Below are 23,773 nucleotides of genomic sequence, written 5' to 3' on the forward strand. Positions count from 1 at the left end.
GATCAGGTTGAGATTTACCACAATTAAGCTCCATTAGCTCACCTCTGGAGTAAGACAAGATTGGACCAGGGGTTCTGGCCCCGGGCCCCGGATGGTCACTGATGGGCAAAGATGGGCTCGCCTCTGGCGGGCTCGCCTCTGGCGTGCCTATGGCGCGCCCGCTGCGCGTTACCGCTGCGCGACATCGGGGAACGTTTAAGTAGCACCCAATCGTGCTATGGCTTTGCAAGAGCAAGAGCTATACCGCCAACAAAGATGGCGTCCCTTTCCGGCACTTCCCCTCCCAAGATGGCGCCTAACCCCCAACTAACGAGCCGCCAAACAGCGGTGCAACTTCCAAAAATTAAATGCGAGTGTGTCCTAACAAGCCCCGCTATTCATAAGCACATTCCAAAGCTTACCCTTTAAAAATACGCAAATAAAAGCGCACAGGACCGCGCTGCAAGCGCCGAACATGTAGCGCAGTTTAAAATAGATTTCCCAGTTCAATAAATGTCCACGGGTCAATGGCAGTAGTTGGAAATTAATTTGAGCAACAAGCGCAGCAGCAGCAGAGTATCGAGTGATGCCTCGCCTACACTAGCGCTTACCTGGACAGAACGAGCGCCTGCTGTAGTCCACTTAAGTAGCACCCAATCGTGCTATGGCTTTGCAAGAGCAAGAGCTATACCGCCAACAAAGATGGCGTCCCTTTCCGGCACTTCCCCTCCCAAGATGGCGCCTAACCCCCAACTAACGAGCCGCCAAACAGCGGTGCAACTTCCAAAAATTAAATGCGAGTGTGTCCTAACAAGCCCCGCTATTCATAAGCACATTCCAAAGCTTACCCTTTAAAAATACGCAAATAAAAGCGCACAGGACCGCGCTGCAAGCGCCGAACATGTAGCGCAGTTTAAAATAGATTTTCCAGTTCAATAAATGTCCACGGGTCAATGGCAGTAGTTGGAAATTAATTAATTTGGAAATTAATTTGAGCAACAAGCGCAGCAGCAGCAGAGTATCGAGTGATGCCTCGCCTACACTAGCGCTTACCTGGACAGTTGATGCACATGCACATTTTCACTAAGAGGAGGGCTCACTCTACCTCGTGACTCGAAAGACTTTGAAGAAAAACAACTTGCCCAACACTATATAGCAGGAGTATGCACAGCATGTGTATCTACAGCCACACATGCCTCAAACACTGTTTCACAGTTCTCTGGGGCCACCGGCTAGCTCTTGAATGCTCAAGTCTGTGCAAGGAAGATTTGCTAAGCCACTCTGTTAGAACGCAGTATTCTGCTCCTATGTCCTCTTCTACACAGGGTGGGACTACTTTTGCAGCAGGAAGGTCTGGTCCTCCACATCATCCCTCGGAGGCTGCATGCATGGAGAATTAGATTTCTTATTCCTGCTAGATAATCCAATATAGTTGCTCAGTGGTGTGAATCGGAAGGTCTGAATCTCTTACACTCAAGCCTTTTCAATGATTTAGGCTTCAAACTACTTGTTGTCCACAATGGGCTGGTAGGGGCTACTCTGAAAGGCTGTCTTACCTATCCAACTTTGGGTCTCAGTGACCAGCATTCTATGTCAACACAGTTTTTTTTTTTTTTGCAGAGTTTTATATAGCGCGAACTAGACCCGAACTGCATCAGGTATCAGAGCGCTTTACATAGCACCACTTACGTTACATGATGACACGCATTCATTTTAGGCACGGGGAGATTAAGCGATTTGCCCAGAATCACAGGAGGTTTTTGGCGTCGTTACCGAGACTCGAACCCAGATCCCCAGGTCCGAGGTCGAGCGCCCTAGCCGTTAGGCCAACCCCTCTCCCCAGGGTTGGTACGCTTTTCTAAAAGGTTTATATTACTTATTTACTCTCACTTCTTTTATTGTTACACAGTGGGATTTGAATCTTCTTTTAAAATTCCTCATGGCGTCCCCTTTTGAACCAATGCACAATTGCCCATTTCAGCTCTAACATCCTTCACGGTTTTGTACCTGGATGAACTGGATCTTTGCACCTGTCTTTCATTCTTACCCCAAAGTGGTAAGTGTTTTTGACCTGGGCCAGTCCATCACTTTTCCATTCTTCTACCCTCCTCCACTTCCCAACCAGGAAGATGAGAGATTGCATAAATTGTATCCCAGGTGTGTGGTGTTTTTTTACCTCAACTTCACACGTTGGATGATCAGCTCTTTGCAGGTTTTGCTGGATCAAGGAAGGGCAAGGTGAAAGCAAAGTGGAAAATGTCACATTGGTTATAGTCTGCCTATAGATATTTTAAGCCTTGGTCAAGAAAGACCCTCCAGCTGGTATTCAAGCCCACGTTACGAGTGCCAAGGCTACTTCCATTGCTACAACCAGAGGTGTGCTGGTGGCTAGCACCTGCCGGGTCTTCACTTGGGTCAACTTGAATTATTTGCTACATATTCTCACATTCCAAGCACGCAGTGGTGGATATTTCTCCAGGGTGTGTTAAATGACTTCCTCGATTAATTTGCAGTTCTCACTCCTAGATGGGTATTGCTTTGGCACTCAATCACAAGGTGAAGAACCTGTGGGAAGCAGCATCCATCAGAAGACCAAGTTACTTTTTGTGTGTGATATTTGTCTATCTTTCAAGACGCTTATTATCACTCCTCCACTGCAAAGCTAGTGCAATTTATAGCAAGTTCCACAGGTAGGGGGCGCTAGAGAGCCTGAAGCAAGATGGACCCTTATTAGTGCAGCTACGCTTTCCGGGCGACATAAATCCGTTCAAAATCCACCCATCCAGCACTTTCACACCCTAAAGTGGGTTCAAAGAGTGCGGAGGCGACCCAGCGCACACCAGAGTCGCAAGGTGCTGTGAAAATCTGTAATTGCAACTGCGGTATCGGGACCGGGCAGAGCGCAACGCGCATCGCGCTAGGCTGGGCCCTTGTGAGAAGTTGGCCTGATGTAAATGTAAATGTAAATGTACATGTATTTATATAGCGCAAATCGCCCACATCGCAGGCATCTATGCGCTTGCTTAGGGAACCCGTCCTGGTATTCCCCTGTGAGATAGCCCCGGCAGGGTATCCACAAGGTGAAAGCCAGGCATCCCGCCGCGAGGGGCCGTTGTGGAGATTAAGCAAGCTATTGCCCAGAGTCGCAGAGTGTGAACCCGTGAGTCGAGTAGGCACCGGAGCGAGAATTATCGAGTCCGTGGACTAATTGAGCCCAACCCCCGTCGAGGCGGGGAATTGAACCCTGGTCCAGAGCCGATCTCAGCTTCCGGGTCTGCCGCCTCTAACCCCTGAGCCACACTTCTCCACTGTGATCACTATATATCAGTCCAAACAACCCTTATTGATGATTGGTTGTAAGTCAACCTTATAGACCAGCTATCCTAGTAGCATGGATACGAGCAGTCTAAGGCTAAGACTCTAGAGGGCGTGTTAAGCCAGCTGTTTTACCATCACATTACCCCTTGAACACCCAGTGAAAGGACACCACACAAGTGTTATGAAAATAAACAGTGTATTTATTAGAATCACAACAACCCTGTACTCTTTATGAGGACAGGGTGCTAGGCACACAACAAAACTCTTACGAAAATACTTAAGTTAGCACAGTATACACAAATGCCCGAGGGGCACGAAAAACCATATACTCTAAAAGTGGAATGCGAAATTACTAGCAGGTAAGTACAGTACTAATAGGCTTTGGAATCGCTAGGACTTGACTAGGGAATCGTTAGATTACTTCTAGGAGGCCTAGGGGACTCGGGTGCAGAGTGTGCACTCTCACGCGGGATGCGGGACAAAGTCTATGGAAGCTAGTAACGCTAAAGTTAGTGTTCACGGGCGAACCCGACCTGGTAGGGAGAAAACGACAGTGGATCCTGACCCTTGGATAGTGAGGCTATGCTGGGGCACCGAAATGCCAAAGTTACCTAGCCCAGGGGCTGCAGCTGCATAGGTCTCAAAAGACGTCGGGAGTCCTCGTTGCCGGTCCAGGAGCCTGGAAGAAAGATGCTGGCAGGCGACCAGTGAAGATAGTTCGAGTTGATCCAAGCCTGGATCTGGAAGATGGACGACACCTGAAAGCAGAGGGGACCAAGTTCGTGACTACTAGCCAGTAGTCAGTGGGCACCAGGAGGGCACCGGATGGTAGTCACCTCGACTAGGTGAGTGGGCGACGCTGGCTCTGCAGATCTCACGGACCAGGAGGCGTTGTCGGCGACCAGGATGGAGAGGCGAGCTGTCCCACGATGGATGAAGCTGTCGGCGTCGAAGTTACCCAGGATTGGGCAACAAGCCTTGGCTAATTCAAGCCCACGCGGTGGACTCAAAATGGCGTCTTGAGTGGACCAGGAGGGTCCGGGGTGCTCCTCTTCGGGAAGGGAGCAAGGGCCAGTCTGGAGCAACCAGACCAGCAGCAGTGATGTCGTCGGGCGTCGTTCAGAAGGCCACAAGCCAGCGGGCTAGTAGCCAAACAACGCGGTGAGCAGCAAAAAGCAGAAGGGCCCGACGCCGATCGTGGAGATGCTGGGGGGCTGATCTTCGGTGCTGGAGCTGCTCAGGGCCGGGGCTTCTCGGACCCCAAAGCACTCACCAGGAAATTACTCGGCGGGCTTGCTGTGCAGAAGTCGTGCAGTCTTGGCAATAGTCGGTCCCTTGAGGTCTCGTCGCACTCACGGTTCTCAGCTTGGCTGTAGAGGTGAGTAGAGGTCGGAGGTGCCAGGGAAGCCGGGTCTTGTCGAGCTGGGCAGTCGGATTCCGGAGGAAGGACTTGCAGCAGACCGCAGTGTTCTTGATGGTGCCTGCGGATGCAGGGTGACTACTCCTTAGTCACAAGGGAGAATCTTGAAGAAGGAAATCTTGAAGTCCTTTCGTAGAAAGTCGTGTCTTGATTCCAAAGATGATCTAATTTGGAAGGGGGCCTGCTCCTACCTTTATCTGGGAAAAGGGGGCTGGCACGCGACTAGGTCCTGCCCTAGGGGTGGGACCAGGAGGGGGGTGGTTACACCCACTTCCTTGGCGGGCTTTTCCCCAGCTCAGGGTCTGGAGTGTCCCTGGAACTGGTTCAAGCCGGCCTATGTATAGTGAGCACCGGGGTGCCACTTGCAGTCACCTTCCTCTGAAGCCCTGCCTACCTAGGATACACAAAATCCTGTCTGGGACGGTGCTGGCACCGCCCCTGGCAGGAAACCCTTTGTCCTTATCTCCTGCTCTGGGAGGACTCCCAGCAGCAGGAGGGCAGACTTGTGTCTCGGTGGCAGCATCCATTTTGTGGAGCTGAGGCTCGGTTTGACTTTAACCGGGGTTAGGGGTTACATACATGCCATGTCCCTCTAGAAGGGTGGAATGCTAACCCCGTCGCCAGAATTGGCGAGGGGTTAGTATTCCAATTCGTATGACACCTTACTCGACATGTTTTGATAAAGCGATACCAGAGTTGGCATATAACCGCGAGGATTATAATGCACTTAAGAGTATATGGTATGCGATATCATGGAAACGGCTAAGGGATAGATCCCGAAAGCCGCAGACAGGCTCAGCTCATGCCAGAGCACCATCTCACACGATTCCAAGCACTCTGCCTTCAGGATTGTTAAGGCCTGCCATAGGAGTGACTGATAGGAGATCTGTGTGTCCATTTTAGGGTTAGATATAGGTATACTATATCTAAAGCAAAGGGTGAGTACACCACCTTGCCCCAGCTGTCGTGCAGCCAGTTGTGTCAGATTTGGATGGCCAGCCAGGGGTGGCATAATACATGCTGCAGGCCCTGGGTACACCTATGCCCTGGGTACCTAAGGTACACTGTACAGGGACTGATAAGGTGACTCAGTATCCAATTGGATATGTACCTAGGGTACATGGAATCCATTTTAACAGAGAGAGCAGTGGGCCTGAGGTCCTGAATAGCAGGGCCTCAGGTCAACTAAGTCAGAAAACCAGCAAAACACCAGGCAAAAAGTTGGGGGCAACCATAGTCAGGGATCTACCTTCCTACATAACCCCCCCCCAAACGAAAGGAGATAAGGCTAGCCTTGCCAGGTAAGCCTATATTGCCTGAGTGGCCATATAAGGAAGTACCAGCACTGGCATGGTTACCCCCTATCTCATGGTCCACTAAGCAATCCCTCACCCTAAGGGTGTCTGAGGGTCTCCACCATAGGGAATCTCTACCTGTGGTGCGTTTTGTCAAAGAAAAAGGCTGGTGCTGAGATGGAGTACTGAAGTGAGGCTCCACTAATTTTGGGCTCAGCTTCCTCCAGTCATCATCCACCAAAGAGGCCTTTTGTGAGAAGTTGGCCTGATGTGCAGTGTTCACTATTCTAGTGTTCACTATATATCAGTCCAAACAACCCTTATTGATGATTGGTTGTAAGTCAACCTTATAGACCAGCTATCCTAGTAGCATGGATACGAGCAGTCTAAGGCTAAGACTCTAGAGGGCGTGTTAAGCCAGCTGTTTTACCATCACATTACCCCTTGAACACCCAGTGAAAGGACACCACACAAGTGTTATGAAAATAAACAGTGTATTTATTAGAATCACAACAACCCTGTACTCTTTATGAGGACAGGGTGCTAGGCACACAACAAAACTCTTACGAAAATACTTAAGTTAGCACGTTATACACAAATGCCCGAGGGGCACGAAAAACCATATACTTTAAAAGTGGAATGCGAAATTACTAGCAGGTAAGTACAGTACTAATAGGCTTTGGACTCGCTAGGACTTGACTATAGAATCGTTAGATTACTTCTAGGAGGCCTAGGGGACTCGGGTGCAGAGTGTGCACTCTCACGTGGGATGCGGGACGAAGTCTATGGAAGCTAGTAAAGGCAAAGTTAGTGTTCACGGGCGAACCCGACCTGGTAGGAAGAAAACGACAGTGGATCCTGACCCTAGGATAGTGAGGCTATGCTGGGACACCGAAATGCCGAAGTTACCTAGCCCAGGGGCTGCAGCTGCATAGGTCTGAAAAGACGTCGGGGATCTCGTTGCCGGACCAGGAGCCTGGAAGAAGGAAGTTGCTGGCAGGCGACCAGTGAAGGAAAGTTCGTTGGATCCAAGCCTGGATCGAGGAAGAAGAAACCTGAAAGCAGAGGGGACCAAGTTCTTGAATCACTAGCCAGTGATTAAGTGGGCACCAGGATGGCACCGGGCGAAGTCACCTCGACTAGGTGAGTGGGCGACGCTGGCTCTGCAGATCTCACGGACCAGGAGTCGTTGTCGGCGACCAGGATGGAGAGGTGAGCTGTCCCACGATGGATGAAGCTGTCGGCGTCGAAGTTACCCAGGATTGGGCAACAAGCCTTGGCTAATTCAAGCCCACGCGGTGGACTCAAAATGGCGTCTTGAGTGGACCAGGAGGGTCCGGGGTGCTCCTCTTTTGGAAGGGAGCAAGGGCCAGCCTGGAGCAACCAGACCAGCAGCAGAAATGTCGTCGGGCGTCGTTCAGAAGGCCACAAGCCAGCGGGCTAGTAGCCAAACAACGCGGTGAGCAAAGCAAAAGCAGAAGGGCCCCACGCCGATTGTGGAGATGCTGGGGGGCTGCTCTTCGGTGCTGGAGCTGCTCAGGGTGGGGGCTTCTCGGACCCCAAAGCACTCACCAGGAAATTACTCGGTGGGCTTGCTGTGCAGAAGTCGTGCAGTCTTGGCGATGGCCGGTCCCTCGAGGTCTCGTCGCACCCACGGTTCTCAGCTGTGCTGTAGAGGTGGGTAGAGGTCAGAGGTGCCAGGGAAGCCGGGTCTCGTCGAGCTGGGCAGTCGGATTCCGGAGGAAGGACGTGCAGCAGACCGCAGTGTTCTTAGATGGTGCCTGCGGATGCAGGGTGACTACTCCTTAGTCACAAGGGAGAAATCTTAGGAAGAAGTCTTGAGTTCCTTTCGTGGAAAGTAGTTTCAGGATTCAAAGATGATCTGATCTGGAAGGGGGCCAGTTCCTACCTTTCCTGTAAAAAGGGGCTGGCACGCGACTAAGTCCTGCCCTAGGGGTGGGACTAGGAGGGGGGTGGTTACACCCACTTCCTTGGCGGGCTTTTCCCCAGCACAGGGTCTGGAGTGACCCTGGAACTGGTTCCAGCCAGCCTATGCACAGTGAGCACCGGGGTGCCACGTGCAGTCACCTTCCTCTAAAGCCCTGCCTACCTACAATACACAAAACCCTGTCTGGGACGGTGCTGGCACCGCCCCTGGCAGGAAACCCTTTGTCCTTATCTCCTGCTCTGGGAGGACTCCCAGCAGCAGGAGGGCAGACTTGTGTCTCGGTGGCAGCATCCTTTTTGTGGAGCTGAGGCTCTGTTTGACTTTAACCGGGGTTAGGGGTTACATACATGTCGTGTCCCTCTATAAGGGTGGAATGCTAACCCCGTCGCCAGAATTGGCGAGGGGTTAGTATTCCAATTCGTATGACACCTTACACGACATGTTTTGATAAAGCGATACCAGAGTTGGCATATAACCGCGAGGATTATAATGCACTTAAGAGTATATGGTATGCGATATCATGGAAACGGCTAAGGGATGGATCCCGAAAGCCGCAGACAGGCTCAGCTCATGCCAGAGCACCATCTCACACGATTCCAAGCACTCTGCCTCCAGGATTGTTAAGGCCTGCCATAGGAGTGACTGATAGGAGATCTGTGTGTCCATTTTAGGGTTAGATATAGGTATACTATATCTAAAGCAAAGGGTGATTACACCACCTTGCCCCAGCTGTCGTGCAGCCAGTTGTGTCAGATTTGGATGGCCAGCCAGGGGTGGCATAATACATGCTGCAGCCCCTGGTAGGCCCTGGGTACACCTATGCCCTGGGTACCTAAGGTACACTGTACAGGGACTGATAAGGTGGCTCAGTATCCAATTTAGATATGTACCTAAGGTACATGGAATCCATTTTACAGAGAGAGCAGTGGGCCTGAGGTCCTGAATAGCAGGGCCTCAGGTCAACTAAGTCAGAAAACCAGCAAAACACCAGGCAAAAAGTTGGGGGCAACCATAGTCAGGGATCTACCTTCCTACATAACCCCCCCCCAAACGAAAGGAGATAAGGCTATCCTTGTCCAGGTAAGCCTATATTGCCTAAGTGGCCATTTAAGGAAGTACCAGCACTGGCATGGTTACCCCCTATGTCATGGTCCACTAAGCAATCCCTCACCCTAAGGGTGTCTGAGGGTCTCCACCATAGGGAATCTCTACCTGTGGTGTGTTTTGTCAAAGAAAAAGGCTGGTGCTGAAATGGAGTACTGAAGTGAGGCTCCACTAACTTTGGGCTCAGCTTCCTCCAATCATTATCCACCATAGAGGCCTTTCTTTCCAAGACTGAGTTGTTTTGGGCTCTCAGGGTCAACCTCTGGCTACCTACAGCTGGAGGTTGGGTCCCTCTGTTTGGCTTACTGGAGGGACAGTTCAGGTCTGGGGCCCTCAGGTCCCAAGTTTGGCTGTGCCCAACAGTGTCCATCTGTGGGAGGTCCCTAACTAATTTTAAGGGGGATCCCTCAGGAGTGTGTCTTATTTTCACTTGGCTAGGTCTACTAGCTTCAGTGCCCTTAATCTGCTGATTGGGAAACTCTTTTGGACAGGGGGCCCCTTGGGGTCCAGCACTGGCCTCCCTGACCTCTACAGCCCTGGGCTGACTGAGGCAGGGTAGAGAGGGGCAGGTTACCTGCTCCAGACTGGGTCCCACCTTGGAAGGGTCCACTGACATCAGGGGTTCTGCCAGGCTAGGCCTGACTACCTCTGTGGCAGTTGCTTCACAAGGGGTCAGATCAGTTCCCTGAGGAGGCTGATCTGTTCCTAAAGTCTGGTGGGAGGGAGATTTCTCTTCCTCCTCAATGCTCTCTGTCTGAGTGGAGTGATCCATGGTTTCAGGCTTCACAACACTATCTTCTGTCTGAGTTTGAGCTGTGGCCATCACAACTCTCCCAACCTTTTCAGGAGGGGGCTCAGTTTGGGTGTGGGCTGTTACCATGACAGCCTTGACAACCTGTTCTGGGAAGGAAGTTGTCTGAGATTGGGTTGTGACTGGCACAACCCTCCTGACCTGTTCAGGGAGGACATCTTGGACTGGGGCTGTGGCTATCACTGCCCCACTAACCTTACCATGGGTATTTACCATTTTAGAATGGGTTTCTTGCTCAACTTCAGCAAGGAAGGTCAAGTTACGGATGCAGGAGCATCTCAGCACGCTTAAAGCCAAGAAACTCACCACTAGATTAGTCCAACATTTTCAAGAAAAGCAGCATGACCCCAGGGACCTGAGATGGACTGTTCTTGAAAGGGTTCATGGTGAAACACATAACATCGAAATGATTTTGGCGAGAAAGGAGGCCAAATGGATATTCTCTGAAAAAACAGACAAAGATGGTCTTAATGACATTATTGAGTGGAATAAGGTGACGAGAAGGTGAAGTTTTACTTGTATCTCTATAACACTTGTAGGACTTACATTGTTACAATTTTTGTTACTTGTCATATTACCCCTGTAAGAACAATGTCGCATGCCTGTTTTTTAGTGCCTTTCAGTTTTTCCGCTTTCTTGTACCTTGGATTTCACTGGTGTTGAGTTTAACGCAGAACGCTCTGTCTAGCTATAGGTTAATACCAATATGATGGGGCATAGCGATCCCTGTTGGGCACTCTATTCTTTTATCTTTGAGAGGGTGCCAGCAATGCTTGTGGGTAATTTGTTCCTCTTGCTATCTTCCCAGGCTTTCCCTGCTTATGTATGGGCAAGATATAGAATTAAGCAGGGCAGAGAAATAACATACTTATGACTAACTGTTTTACCTCATAGCTGTGCTTCTTGCCAGTGTATGAAAGAAGAGGGGGAGTGACCTGTATTGTTGCAGGCATTTGTGAGGGTCTGAGCATGATGTTTCATATAACAACAAACATTTTTTTAATACATTTTTTATACATTTAAAAAAAATAAAAAAATAGTTTTGAATAGGGGAGTACATGGAATGTTAAGTAATTCCGTTTCCAAAGCATTTTTCGCTGCAATGCGCCTCATTTTTTAATTAAATTTGGTCAGCATTGCCGCGGATACTCAAGTCTCCCAAACCAAAATGGCGTGGCTTTCTAGACGCGATGCACGTCGCATCACGTGACCGGCGCCACCACCAGCGTGCCTGCCGTTTATACTGAGGTGGTGGTACAGGCACAAGGGCGGGACGAGTAAAATTACTTCGCTTTCGTGATCGCGGTAAGAGTGTGGTGGACTGAGTGGCTTGGGGAGACAGAGACAGTCACAGGCATTTTTTGATGAGAGCCCCTGGCGATTAGATAACGTTTTGAAAGTAATGCGGGCACTTCGAGTACCCGGTACATGAGACTTTTGTTTGGCGCTTTGCAGGGATAGCAATCGGAAGCCTGCTGTTTTGCAAACAGACACACTAAATGATTTATTAATCGTGTTATCAAATGACCAGAATTAGCATTACGCATTTGCACCTATGTATGCCTAATATTTATACTCTAGGTGACTAATTTGAATGCGTAACTTAGACTTCATGTTGTACATATTTTAAACTTTGGCGTGATGTGGGTGAACAAGTACTATGCCCCCATGGGGGTCATCTGGGCTAATTCTATTAGTCATAGTATGGCCTTTTTTTTGAAAATGTATAGGTGACAAGATCAGGTGGCAGTCACCGTGTGGGTTCGCGATCAGCTGACGCGTTTCCCCCCCTCCTTAAGGTTGCAGGTACACAATCTTGACGCAACCTTTAGATATGAGCAGTGTTAAGTTTTAATTATAAGCATTTTCATTTATTTCTTCAACTTTCAATTACCTTTGTGAAACTTGATGGCACTTTTAAATGTATCGCGATTTACGTGTGGTGCTTCCTTTCTCTCTTGTTTGTGTCTCACTACCATCGCAGGTTTGATGTGAACCTCCCGTGAAAACTGATTCTGGATCCCTAGCCCTGAAGAAGTTGCTTCAAATTGTTACAGCAACGAAACATGTTGGCTAATAACTACTATTATCGTTCTATATGAGCCATTTTTGAATGTGGGAGAGCTTACAGCAAGAAATAAAGGGTATTAGAAGCAAGTAAGCTTGAACAATTTTTAATTGGTGAATTATTTTCTTATATTCTCACGGGGTCCTGTTACATTGGCACTATTATGGCATTTTTGTAGAAAGTAGAATCACATCTTGGTTCTCGTTCTTTCCCTTGTTTTGTTTAATTGGGCAGAGGTCTTCTCTCTATCACACACACATTTTCTTTCCCTTTTGGAAAAAGGCAACCTATGATGAGAAGTGGGGTTCGCTGGCGAGTACCAGTCAACTGTCTTTCACCCCCCCCCCCCCCCCCAGGTGTTGGAACCGTGAGGTGCCTTTTTTCCTTTCCACACTTTTTTAGTTAATGGGTGGACGGTCGATGGTAGTTTTTAAGTTGAATTGAGATACACTATAGTGAAATAACCATATAGTTATGGTAATCATTGCAGGTTAGGTTTAAAAAGAAATAAGTTCATCTAACATTAAAAACTTAAAAGTGTTTTGTGTATCTGAGCAAGGACAGCCACCAATTGTTTTGACATATGTTGAGTGGGGGGCTGGTTGTCCTGGTGTTCCCCCTGAAGCTCCTATTGTAATAGGGGTGTTCATAAGTGTCATCCCCATCCCCTATATCGGGATCCGTACCTGGAGATCCCAGTTATGTGATGTGCAGAGGATCTGAAGCTGTTATAATAGGCACTGGTGAAGAGGGTGGAGGGGTTTAAGGAATGTGGTGAATAGGGCTAGAAGCCATGTCCTTTTTCTTTTTAAGACGGATTTTATATCCAGTGTCTACTTTGCTTTTAGAGAAGGAAGGTTTCACCGTAATATGTTCAGTGTCGGGATTTATATAGATTTTCTTCTGTTTTGGATCCAGCTTTTGTTTTATGGTTTCCAGAATTGGCTCCAGAGGATTTAGAGGATCATCTTTCTGTTGTGGTGCTAACATTTTCTGTACTGAGCTGGATTTGTCCTTTTTACCTTTCGGATTTGAAGTGGTGTCGTCTCGGCCCAAAGTTTGACTTGCTGTTTGGTGCCGAGCGAAGGGCGGGGTGTTGGGATCAGAGTCTCGTTGCCCACCATGGCCTGATGGCAGTGGTGGCCCAGAAGTTTTTTGTTTGGTGGAAGAGGGTATTGTGCGCAAAGGGGCTTTAGCACTCATGGCACCCTGTCAAGCTGGATTGTTGTAGGACCCTCGTTTGATCTCCTAATCGGAGTCCTGAATGGAGAAGGCCTCTTCCTCTTCTGACTCTTTCATTTCATCTTGCTCGATGTCATCTCCGAAGGTATCAGGGGTGTCCTAAATACTCTGCTGCTGCATTTCTTTGTCAAGCCCGACGGTCCCGCAGGTTCTTTCTGGATAAGAATGACCAACCAGTATCGCAGTCTTCTTTATGCTCAGGGGAGAGGCAGAGGTTACACACTTTCTGAAGGTCGGTGCGTGGGTATTTTGAATGGCACCGAGGACAGAACTGAAATGGTGTCCACTCTATCGGCAGAAGACTAGAAGACGGATTTTTGAGTGGAAGTTAGATAAAGGAAATGGGTGAGGCCCGAAGGCCGCAGTTGGAGTTTTCTGATTCAATCACTAAAGTTTTCAGAATTTCGACAAGCAGATGATACAAGATGCGACCAAAAAAATACAGATGAGGGTAGAGTGATTTGCATACCAAAGGGATCCTGATTAACGGTTTCTAATTGGAGCACCGAAATACACGTCTGCATCTGATGGCAGAAAGAAAACAATCTAACATTGGAGTTGATGCCCATTATCACCGAAAGAAGGAGTCACCTTACCTTGTGACTGGAAAAGACTTTCAAGAAAAACAACTTGCAAACATTCAAGACTAAATGCCAGGAGTATGCAAAGCATGTGTAGCTATAGCACACATGTCTCGAACAGATACGTTATTGTGACTGGCAGTAATGTTGGTGGTGCGTTTTGATGTGTCATGATTATCCATGAATTTCAGGACTGCATACCAACACCAACCCAAATCTGAAATCAAGGACCACAGAGGTCTGACAAAAGGGGCTACAAACAACTTGCTACAGAATGCGTCATTACACATAGTATAACATCTACGAATGTTTGGTGATATGTTTTATACAGCTTTTAAATCAAGTTTTGTTTTTAGAAAGTCAAGACTTTAAAAAAACAAATAAAAAAACCCTGCCTGCTTTCACATACACCTCTGATTGCCCCATTCCTTTTGCACATCAAAATAAACATCATGCCTCACCCACATTGTTTGTCATGTTTGCAGTGGACCACATTCTTCACAGAAGATTAACCAAGGATTCATATCTTGTCCCCGTATGCACAATGTGCTCATTCCTTACCACAAAACAGCCTTTAAGAAGGCGCCTGAAGGTGTCCTGCCTGGCCTCTTCCTCCTTATTCGATGCAACTGGTTTGGAAAGTGATTTATCAAATAGCTCCAGGGCAGCCTTATCGATGTCTGGAACATCTTCCATCACCATCCTCAGTTCGTTGTAACGAGAACGCTGCAGACATGAACAGGTTAAACATTTATATAGCTCAACTAAGAGGCAAGCAAAGACACTATAATGCCAATATCTATTTATTCAAGTGGTTTCGAAAAATGTTTTAAAAAGTAATGGGTTACCAGAAAATTAATGTGACCAATGGAAGTTCTACTTTGTGAGGGAAAATCCACTTACTGAAAGGTGACTGTTTTCACCTGGTACCTTTGTCCCCTTCTAGTGTTTTAAATTTTCGAACTAAGATAGGATGTAAAAGGGCCACCATTTGGCTGTGAAAGACCGAGTGTGCAGCTGCCCATAAAAAAGGAAGGTCTCTAGTTAGCTTGATGTCACACACTATTACAAAACTACAGTTTTGCTGTGACCCTACTGCTCCTCCTGGAGAGTCTTTCTTATAGTAATAAGAGCTGAATTGAACCGTCCCTCCCACATGCAGGATCCTAATGCACATATTACAAAAAATACATTAAAATGTGCACACACTTATTTTCAAAAAAGCCAATTTTCCTAAGAAAGACAAATGTTTTGCAGCAGCATTTACAAGGGTATGCTGCCCATTTTTCGGTAATATACTTTATTTCCAGGAACTAGTTAGCTTCAGTGGCTAGAAAACTGTTTCACAATCATTTTTCAAAGGAAACTGGATAAATTAGGGACAATGTAGCCATATAGGTTGAAATATAAAAGGATGGGCAAACCGTGCAGCTCATTTAAGCAAATGAATTTCACTAGTATCCATCATGCACTGTAGGTGGCCGCTGAGTCAGTTACTCTTTTGCAGAGATGAAGTGTAATGGTAGAAATGAGGATATACCCTTTTATTGGATCCAAGTGTTGTGTGGTATAGCCAGAAGTGCAAACCTCCTGTTCTCCTATGGTTGCTTAGGTACACTCCAACCCGACGGGGTGGGGGAATGGAAATGATGTCATTAGGGAGATGTTATACTGTGTAACTGTACAGTACTAAGAAAAATAAAATTAAAAACACTTACAAAATGAGGATAAATCCCTTTGCTCTTTCTGTGGGGAGGAGTTAGGAGGATTGCTTATGACTATAATGAAGATTCTCCTGGATGAAAACTAGGAATACAGGCAAGTGATTATTCATTTTCCTTCAGGGGATTATTATTATTTACATTTTTAGAGAAAGTTAACTTTGGCAGAGCGTAATGCATTGGAAGGTTTGTAATGACGGAATTTTCATTGTAAAAAACGAGGAGCAGACCAACGTAAAGCTCTTTGCACAATACACAAAGCCTTAAACTTAATCCTGGCAGTATGAAATTTATTAAGCGTCACTGAAGACTAAGGGAGAAGACAGGACAGCGCAAGCTTGGCAGCAACTGTCTGAATCAGACGCATCTGTTTGATGAGATAGTCAGGAGCCCCTAACATCATTTTTCTTTTGTTTATTGTTATTTCTTAAAGATTTTTTTAACAAAATCATAACATAATAGTCCGTACACATATTATGCATCCCCCATCACCAAAGATCATTGCATATTACAGTGTATGCATCAACATTATACACTCAGTGACGTCGCTAGTTTGCAATTCTAATATGTATTGAGGAGGCCAAAAAGTGACGGGTAAATGAAGAGGAGGATTGCCAATGGAGCAGTGGAGAATTTCTGTTTTGTCCTATTTCATTTAAGTGAATTCATTCCTAGACAGCAAGAGATGTCTCTAAGACAGTTATGAAAAGAGTAGAGGGGCAAAATAGATCAATCTACTGACAAAATAGTTTGTGTCTTATCGACATGGTTCATAAAATGAATTCCATGTTGATAAATTAATGTTGCCAGGGGTTTCAGATTCATGTTACAGAAAGTAGAACTAGGGAAGTACCCCAAGGTACGCCCTCCCCTACTTCTTTGAACCTGGATACAAAAGGAGGGAGATGAAAACAAGTTACTTACCTGTAACTTTGGTTCGCCAGTATTGGTAACTTTCATAGATTCCCATGCTTTGTATCATTCTCCGTCATCGGAATGGGAGTCTCGGTAACCGAAAATAACATAGCAGTAGGTACAAAAGAGAAAGGAAAGGCCTAGGCCTTATTCCCTTTTGTAGCATATCCGCCTCTTATTGTAAAAGAGACCAAACTAATCATCAGCCAATCAGAAGAGCCTCACCGCTTAGAACCCTCCTGAAGGAACCTCAGAGCCTCAGATTTTCGCAGCCGTTGTGTATTAGTAACCATATCTGCTGGAGGCTGAGCTTTCCTTGGGGAGGCGGGCGCATGGGAATCTATGAAAGTTACCAATACTGGGGAACCAAAGTTACAGGTAAGTAACTTGTTTTCTTGCCCCAGTATTGGAACTTTCATAGATTCCCATGCTTTGTATGAGAGTAGCAAGCAGTAAGCAATACAGCACATTTTGTGGCATAAACATACATTGCAAAAGCCATCAATATTCCAAAGATACAAAATGTGCAAACAAGGAAGGAGGGATAGAAAAGGAAAGCTCACCAATCAGTGGAAGAGGTTCCTCAGTACCGCTTGGCCCACAGCCGTGTCCTCATGCATCAAGGAGTCCAAGCAGTAATGTCCTGTAAAGGTGTGCACGCTGCTCCATGTTGCAGCCCTGCAAATATCTTTGATGTGCACTCCCGCAAAGAGTGCTGATGAAGAAGCCACAGATCTTGTGGAATATGCTCTAATTCTGCTGGTTAGCGGCTTCCCCGCTGTTGAGTGGCAATAGAGAATGGCACTAGAGATCCATCTTGCAATACTTTGTTTTGAAAGAGGCAGGCCCTTGCGAGGACCCCCAAAAGCAATGAAAAGTTGCGAGGATTTACGGAATTCCTTGGTGCGATCCAAATAAAATTTCAAGCACCTTTGTACGTCCAGAGAAGGCAGTGACCTTTCCGCCGGTGTGGAAGGGTGAGGAAAGAAAGATTTAAGAATCACCGGCTCATTTAGATGAAAATCCGAAGGGACTTTAGGTATGAACCTTGGATTAGTCCGTAAGATTACTGTATTCCTCTTGAATTGGAGAAACGGCTCCTGAATTGTGAGAGCTTTTAGCTCTCCAATGCGTCTTGCGGAAGTGAGGGCAAGAAGGAGAGCTAACTTCCATGAAAAGTATTTAATATCCGTGCGATGAATAGGCTCAAAAGGGGTCTTCATGAGTTGTGTGAGAACAAAGTTCAGTTGCCAAGTAGGAAGAAATTACCGCTAAATGAACCTTTATTGAAGAATGTGCCAGTCCAGTTTTAGCTAAGGACAAGAGATAAGGCAGAAGTTGATAGGGTTGAGAAGTGAAGGGATCAACACCTTCTGCCCTGCACCAAAAGCAAAATCTTTTCCATTTCAAACCGTATGTTTTATTTGTAGAAGGAGCTCTAGTCTGGGAGAGAACCGGTCTTATTTCATTGGAGATGGGAAGATTCATGAATTCTCGCTGCTCAGGAGCCATGCTGTCAGGTGCAATGAAGCTGGATTCGGATGCCAAATCTGCCCCCCGGACATTGTGAGAAGGTCCGGAAGAACTTGCAAGGGAAGAGGAGGGGCCAGCGACAACAGATGGAGTTCCGTGAACCAGAACTGTCTCGGCCAGGCCGGAGCTATCAAGATCATCTTGCATGGCTCCACCTTGATCTTCCTAATAAGCCTCGGTATCACTGGAATGGGGGAGAAAGGCGTAACAAAATGTCCCTGACCAGGCTATCGAAAGCGCATTCCCCAATGATCCTCGATGGTGAAGCCTGCATGCATAAGACAGGCATTACTTGTTGGTCGGAGTGGCAAACAGATCTATGGAGTGCTTTCCCCACTGTTGAAAAACCTTGTTCAGAACCACCTGGTACAGCTCCCACTCGTGACTGACTGAGGACAGTCTGCTTAGTCTGTCGGCATGTTCTTTTAAGACTCCTGGCAGATGTTCCGCTTGCAGCGAAATGTCGTGGAGGATAGCCCATTCCCAGATTTCCTGAGCTTCTTGAGACAACGGGAGAGACCTTGTTCCTCCCTCCTTGTTGATTTAATGCATGGCCGTGGTGTTGGCTGTGGTGTTGTCCGTGCGGATCAGAACCTTTGAACCCACCAGGCGAGGGAGAAATGCTTGAAGAGCCAGCTTGATCTCTCTGAGTTCTAGAAAATTGATATGAAGAAGACTGTGCTGAGGAGACCAATGTCCACTGACATGAAGGTCCTGCAGTACTGCCCCCCAGCCGTCCAGTGACTCATCCGTCGTCACCATCTGAGTAGACGGAACGCTTACGAAGGATAGACCTTGGGATAAGTTTTCCTGCTTCGTCCACTATAAGGCAGCTGTTTTCATCTGTGAGGTGATGGTCACCTTGTCGTCGAACGAACTGTGAATTTGCTGCCATTGAATGTCGAGCTGCTCCTGGAGAGGACGCATCCTCAATCTGCAGTGAGGAATCAGAGGAATGCATGAGGAGATCACTCCCAGAAGGGATTTGTAACGGCGTACTGAAAGATACCTTCTTTTTATGGAGGCCAGCGCCATCGACTGCAGTTTTTCTTGCCTTTCTAAAGTCGGGGAAGCTTTGCTGAGATCCGAGTCTAAGATGGCTCCCAGGAAGCGTGCAGTCCTGGATGGAACCAGAGATGACTTCTCCTTGTTGAGAGTAAGGCCCAGATTCTGAAAAAGGTTTGTACATGCCTCGACTGCTTCCCCCCTGGACGGGGCCTTCAGCAACCAGTCGTCCAGGTAAGGGAAGACCTGAAAATGATTCCTCCGCAGAAACGCCGCCACCGGTGCCAGCACCTTGGTTAAGATTCTTGGAGCTGGGCGAAGACCAAAGGGTAAAACCCTGAATTGAAAGTGGCTCTTGGCTACTGTAAACCGTACAAACCTTCTGTGTGCTGGGTGAATCGGTATGTGAAAATACGCATCTTCGAGATCGAGCGTGGCCATGAAATCCCCTGGATTGATAAGACGAAGTATGTCTTGAATTGAAACCATCCGAAAGGATAGGGAAATGAGATAGGTATTGAGCACCCTGAGATCTAAACTGGGGCGCCATTCCTCTAGCGTCTTCCTCACCAGGAAGAACATGGAATAAAAACCTTCCCCTCTTTGGGAGGAGGGGACAGGCTCTATAGCCCCTTTGAGGAGCATCTGATGAACTTCGAGCCCCAGGAGACGCAGATGTTTTGATGGGATGGCGGCCGGGGGCTTGGATGGTGGGATTTGTGTGAATTCCAAAGTATGGCCCTTTCGAATGATGTTTAGCACCCAACGGTCTGATGTTATGCTGAGGAGGGCACAGTAGGAAGAGCCAGGATGCCGCTATTGCTTCTTGGACGTATCCCATCCTTGGCGATTTTGTCATCCTCTATTGTTCGGACGAGAGAAATTCGAGGACTGGCTTTGTCTTTGTTGGTAAGGCTGACTGTATTATTGAGAGCCTGATCCGTACGATGAGTACCGTTGCTGTTGGTAGGATCCTTTGTAGGAGTAAGTCTTACCTCTGGCCCCTTTCAAAGTAGCTTTTCGTTACTGAAGTGTACCCAGAGACCTCGCCGTCTCTGTATCCTTCTTGATATCCTGGAGAGTGTCGTCTATATGTTTCCCGAACAACGCCTCTCCATCAAACGGCAAATCCAAGATTTTATTCTGGATTTCAGGCCTGAACCAAGTCGCCCTGAGCCATCACTGGCGACGAAGAACTGCAGCACCAGCCAATGATCGAAAGGCAGTTGTGGCGATATCCATGGCACAATCAATAATCTACATTGATGTTGCCTCTCCCTCTTGCAAAATTTTCTTTGCTTCGCCGTTTGCCCCTTGAGGTAGTTGATCCAGATAGGGCGCAACGTCGCACCATAGTTGGCGGTCATACCTGCCTAATATTGCTAAGGCATTCGCTGCCCGCACCAGAAGACAGCCCATAGATGAGAATCATTTACCAGCGTTGTCCAATCTCCTGCCTTCCTTATCTGGAGGTGTTATTAAAGGAGTTGATGGGTTGCGTGATTTCCTCTGTGCCGCTTGAGAAATCACCGAGTCCGGTTTTGGGTGTCCTGTCAAAGACGCCGGACCATCCTCAGGTGCTTTATATTTCTTTTCAAGGCGCGGTAGCACAGGGACCACTGTCGCTGGGTTTTTCATAGCCTTCAAGCCTTCCTCCCAAACATGTTGAACAATGGGGACAGACCTAGTAACCTTCCTATATGGCTCCTTAAAGTCATACAAAAACACTCGGTGGTAACAGAAGGCATTGCTAGTTTTATGTGCCACAGGCTCTTTCCATTAACTTATGGAACCCTCCGATATCCGCAGGAGGGGAGTCCACCGGATCAGGACACGGTGAAGCCGGGTCTGGGATAACGTACTCGTCCCATTCTATGCCTTGATTTGGTTTGCCGTCAAAGTTTTGATCCCCATCCGAGGAATCAGCTTGAGTGTCCAATGGTATTGAAGATACCTGTTGAATCGGTGTTTGCGGCTGAGATATCACCTGAGCCGGCAACTCTGAAGAAACCAGTATAGGTGTCGTAGGAACCGGCAGGGCTTGCGTAGAACAGGCATAGGCTGTGAACACCTGGATTTGTAATCCTGCAGCATGTTGTGTAAATTCTGCAAGAGCGAAGAAGGCACAGACACCATCTTCTGACCCGAATACTCCTGAGGCTGAGCAGAATGTTGGTACCCACATTCCTGCAAGTATTCCCCTTCAGAGTCCGTTTCTTGACATTTTACCAGAAGCTCAGAAGGACTGCGTGCATATCCATATGAGCTCTGATCTTCCTCATCCGAGTCGTCCTCATCCTCCAGCAGAGCTGGGGGTAAAGGGGTAACCCTCCTCGGGGACGTCATATCAGATATAATGCGTCACATGGAAATGGTGATTTTTTCCGTCGACGACAATATAGTCGACGATGGAGTTGTTCCTGGCAATGCTGCCGTCGTCGACGGAATAGCCTTCGTCGACGAGCGAACAACCGTCGAGATGGGCGTCGATGACACCGTCGACGATGAGACCGTTGACGCACCTGCTGCCGTCGTCGTCAATGTTGCCGTCGTCGCCAATGTTGTCGTTGTCGAAGCACTCGACGACGAGACAGTCATCGTCACCGCCGTCGACAAAATCTTCGCCGTCGCCGACATCCTCGTCCACTTTACGTTTAGGCTTCAACGTCATCATCGACAAAGTCTTCAGCTGCGTCGTCGACAACTTGGAACTCCTGTCAGACTTCTCAGAGGACTGAGAAGATGGCTTCTTGAAGGCTGGAACCGTATCCGTCACAGAAGATGATGTAGATGGTCCCTCCCTCTCCTTTACACCGTGGTAAGGAGATTCGACCGGACCTAGGTGTGAGAAGTTGGCCTGGTATATGATGTTCACTATTCTAGTGAACACCTTGCAAACAACCCTTATGGTGATGGTTGTAAGTTAACCTTATAGACCAGTTATCCTAGTGGTAGCGTGGACAGAACAGTCTTAGGCTAAAAGACTCTTGAGGGCGTGTAATGCCAGCTGTTTTACCATATGTAACCCCTTGAATACCAAATGAAAGGACACCACACAGGATATATATATAAAATATATATGTATTTATTTACTATCACACTCCTCTGAACTCTTTATGAGATCAGAGGCCAAAGCACATAACTAGTTACCTAATCAGAATACGTTAAGTAGCACAAAATACAGTTTGGCCCTAGGGGCGAAGCAAACCATATACTAAGAAAGTGGTAGAAGTACCACGTCACGAGAGAAGGAAAGGCCTAGGGCCTGGAGAATCGCTGGGGCTACACTATCTGAACCTTAGGTTAGGAGTAGGAGGCCCACAGGCGGCGCGTGCAGTGTCTTTACACACACGCGTGAGTCAATGTTAAGTCAATGGGAACTTAGAGTTTAGAAAAAGAAAGATTTAGGACACTTCCGGTTTAGCTAGGAGGAAACAACTAAAAAACCTAGACACTTGGATAGTCAGTACCCTTGGGAGCATCGAAGTACTCGCGTTACTTCACCCACAGGAAGCGGGTGCATAGGTGTGAAGATGAGTCGGGTTTCGCCGTTGAAGCCTATGGAGACCTGGAGGAAGATTCTGCAGGCGACCAGGAGGAAGATGTCCGGGTGGATCCAAGGGTGGATCGAGGATGAAGAAGACCTGAAAGCAGAGGGGACAGAGTCTGGGTCACTAGCCAGTGACCGGGTGGAACCAGGAAGGAACCAGACGAAGTCGAGGAGCAATCAGGTGCTGTCGTGAAGCTTGTCTCTTCAGCCACGCGGACCAGGAGGCGTCGAAGATGACCAGATGCTGAAGAGGAGCTGTCCCATGAAGGTTCTCGCAGATGGAGGGGTCGACTGCCGGATTGGAGTCAACAAGCCTTGGCAAAGGCAACCCACGCAGGATTCAAAGAAGGCTTCTGATGCAGACCAGCAAGGTCTGGGGTGCCTCACCTCTGCAGGGAGGCAAGGGCCAGTCTGGAGCAACCAGACCAGCGAGTTGGTTCAAAAGGATTGTTGTCACAGAGGCTACTAGCCAACGGGCCAGCAACCGGACAACGCGTCGAGCAGAACACAAGCAGAAGGGCCCCACGCAGAACTCGTGGAGTGTGGAGGGCTGATCTTCGGTGCAGGTGGAGCTCGGATTCGGGGCTTCTCAATCCCCAGTGCACAGCTGCGAGGATACCTCAGGAGCTGCACAGTTAGCAAGTCGTGGACTTTTCAAGATGTCCGGTCCCACGTGTCTCATCGCCTCCACGGATCTCAGCTATGCTGCAGACGTGAAGAGAGGGTCAGAGAGGTCTGGAAGTCTGGATCTTGTCAGGCTCTGTGCTCGGGTCCCGGCGGGAGCGTCGACAAAGCAAGCCGTTGATTTGCTGGATGGTGCCTGGTTGCCCAGGGTGGTCACTCCTTGGCCACAAGGGAGATTCTTCAGTCTTCAGCTTCAGCAGAACGTCGAAGGTCCAGAGTTTCGTTTCAAGTTTCAGTTCAGGATCAAATCTAAAGTCCAGGGGCACAGCTCCTACCTTTATACAACTAAAAGGGGCTGGATTACTTTCTAGGTCCCTCCTATGGGTGGGACCAGGAAGGGGGGTGGTTACACCCCCTCTCCTTTGTCCAGTTTCGCGCCAGAGCTGGGGTTGGAGTACCCCAGCAACCGGTTTGAACCGGGGTATGCATGGAGCACCTAAGGTGCCCCAGGCAATGTCTCAATCTATTCAGCCCTCCCTGTCCCAATACACAAAGTCCTGTCTGGGGTGGTGCTCGTACCTCTCCAGGCAGGAAACCTATTGTCCAAACCTCCGTGACTGGAAGGACTCCCAGCAGCAGGAGGTCAGACTTGTGTCTGT

The 23,773-nt window shown here is 48.0% G+C and overlaps 1 protein-coding gene across 2 annotated transcripts in view; it reads right to left on the bottom strand.

The window, feature by feature from the left end:
- Positions 1 to 23,773, bottom strand: part of LOC144762250 (exportin-5-like) — a 1,106,737-nt gene that overhangs the window by 75,197 nt on the left and 1,007,767 nt on the right. For both annotated transcript variants that reach the window (XM_078647393.1, XM_078647392.1), the window contains exon 30: positions 14,328 to 14,492. In XM_078647393.1, the coding sequence (XP_078503519.1) occupies positions 14,328 to 14,492 (165 nt within the window). The remainder of the gene's footprint in view (positions 1 to 14,327; positions 14,493 to 23,773) is intronic.

This window comes from Lissotriton helveticus, chromosome 6 (genome assembly GCF_964261635.1).
Source record: "Lissotriton helveticus chromosome 6, aLisHel1.1, whole genome shotgun sequence".
Lineage (NCBI taxonomy): Eukaryota > Metazoa > Chordata > Amphibia > Caudata > Salamandridae > Lissotriton > Lissotriton helveticus.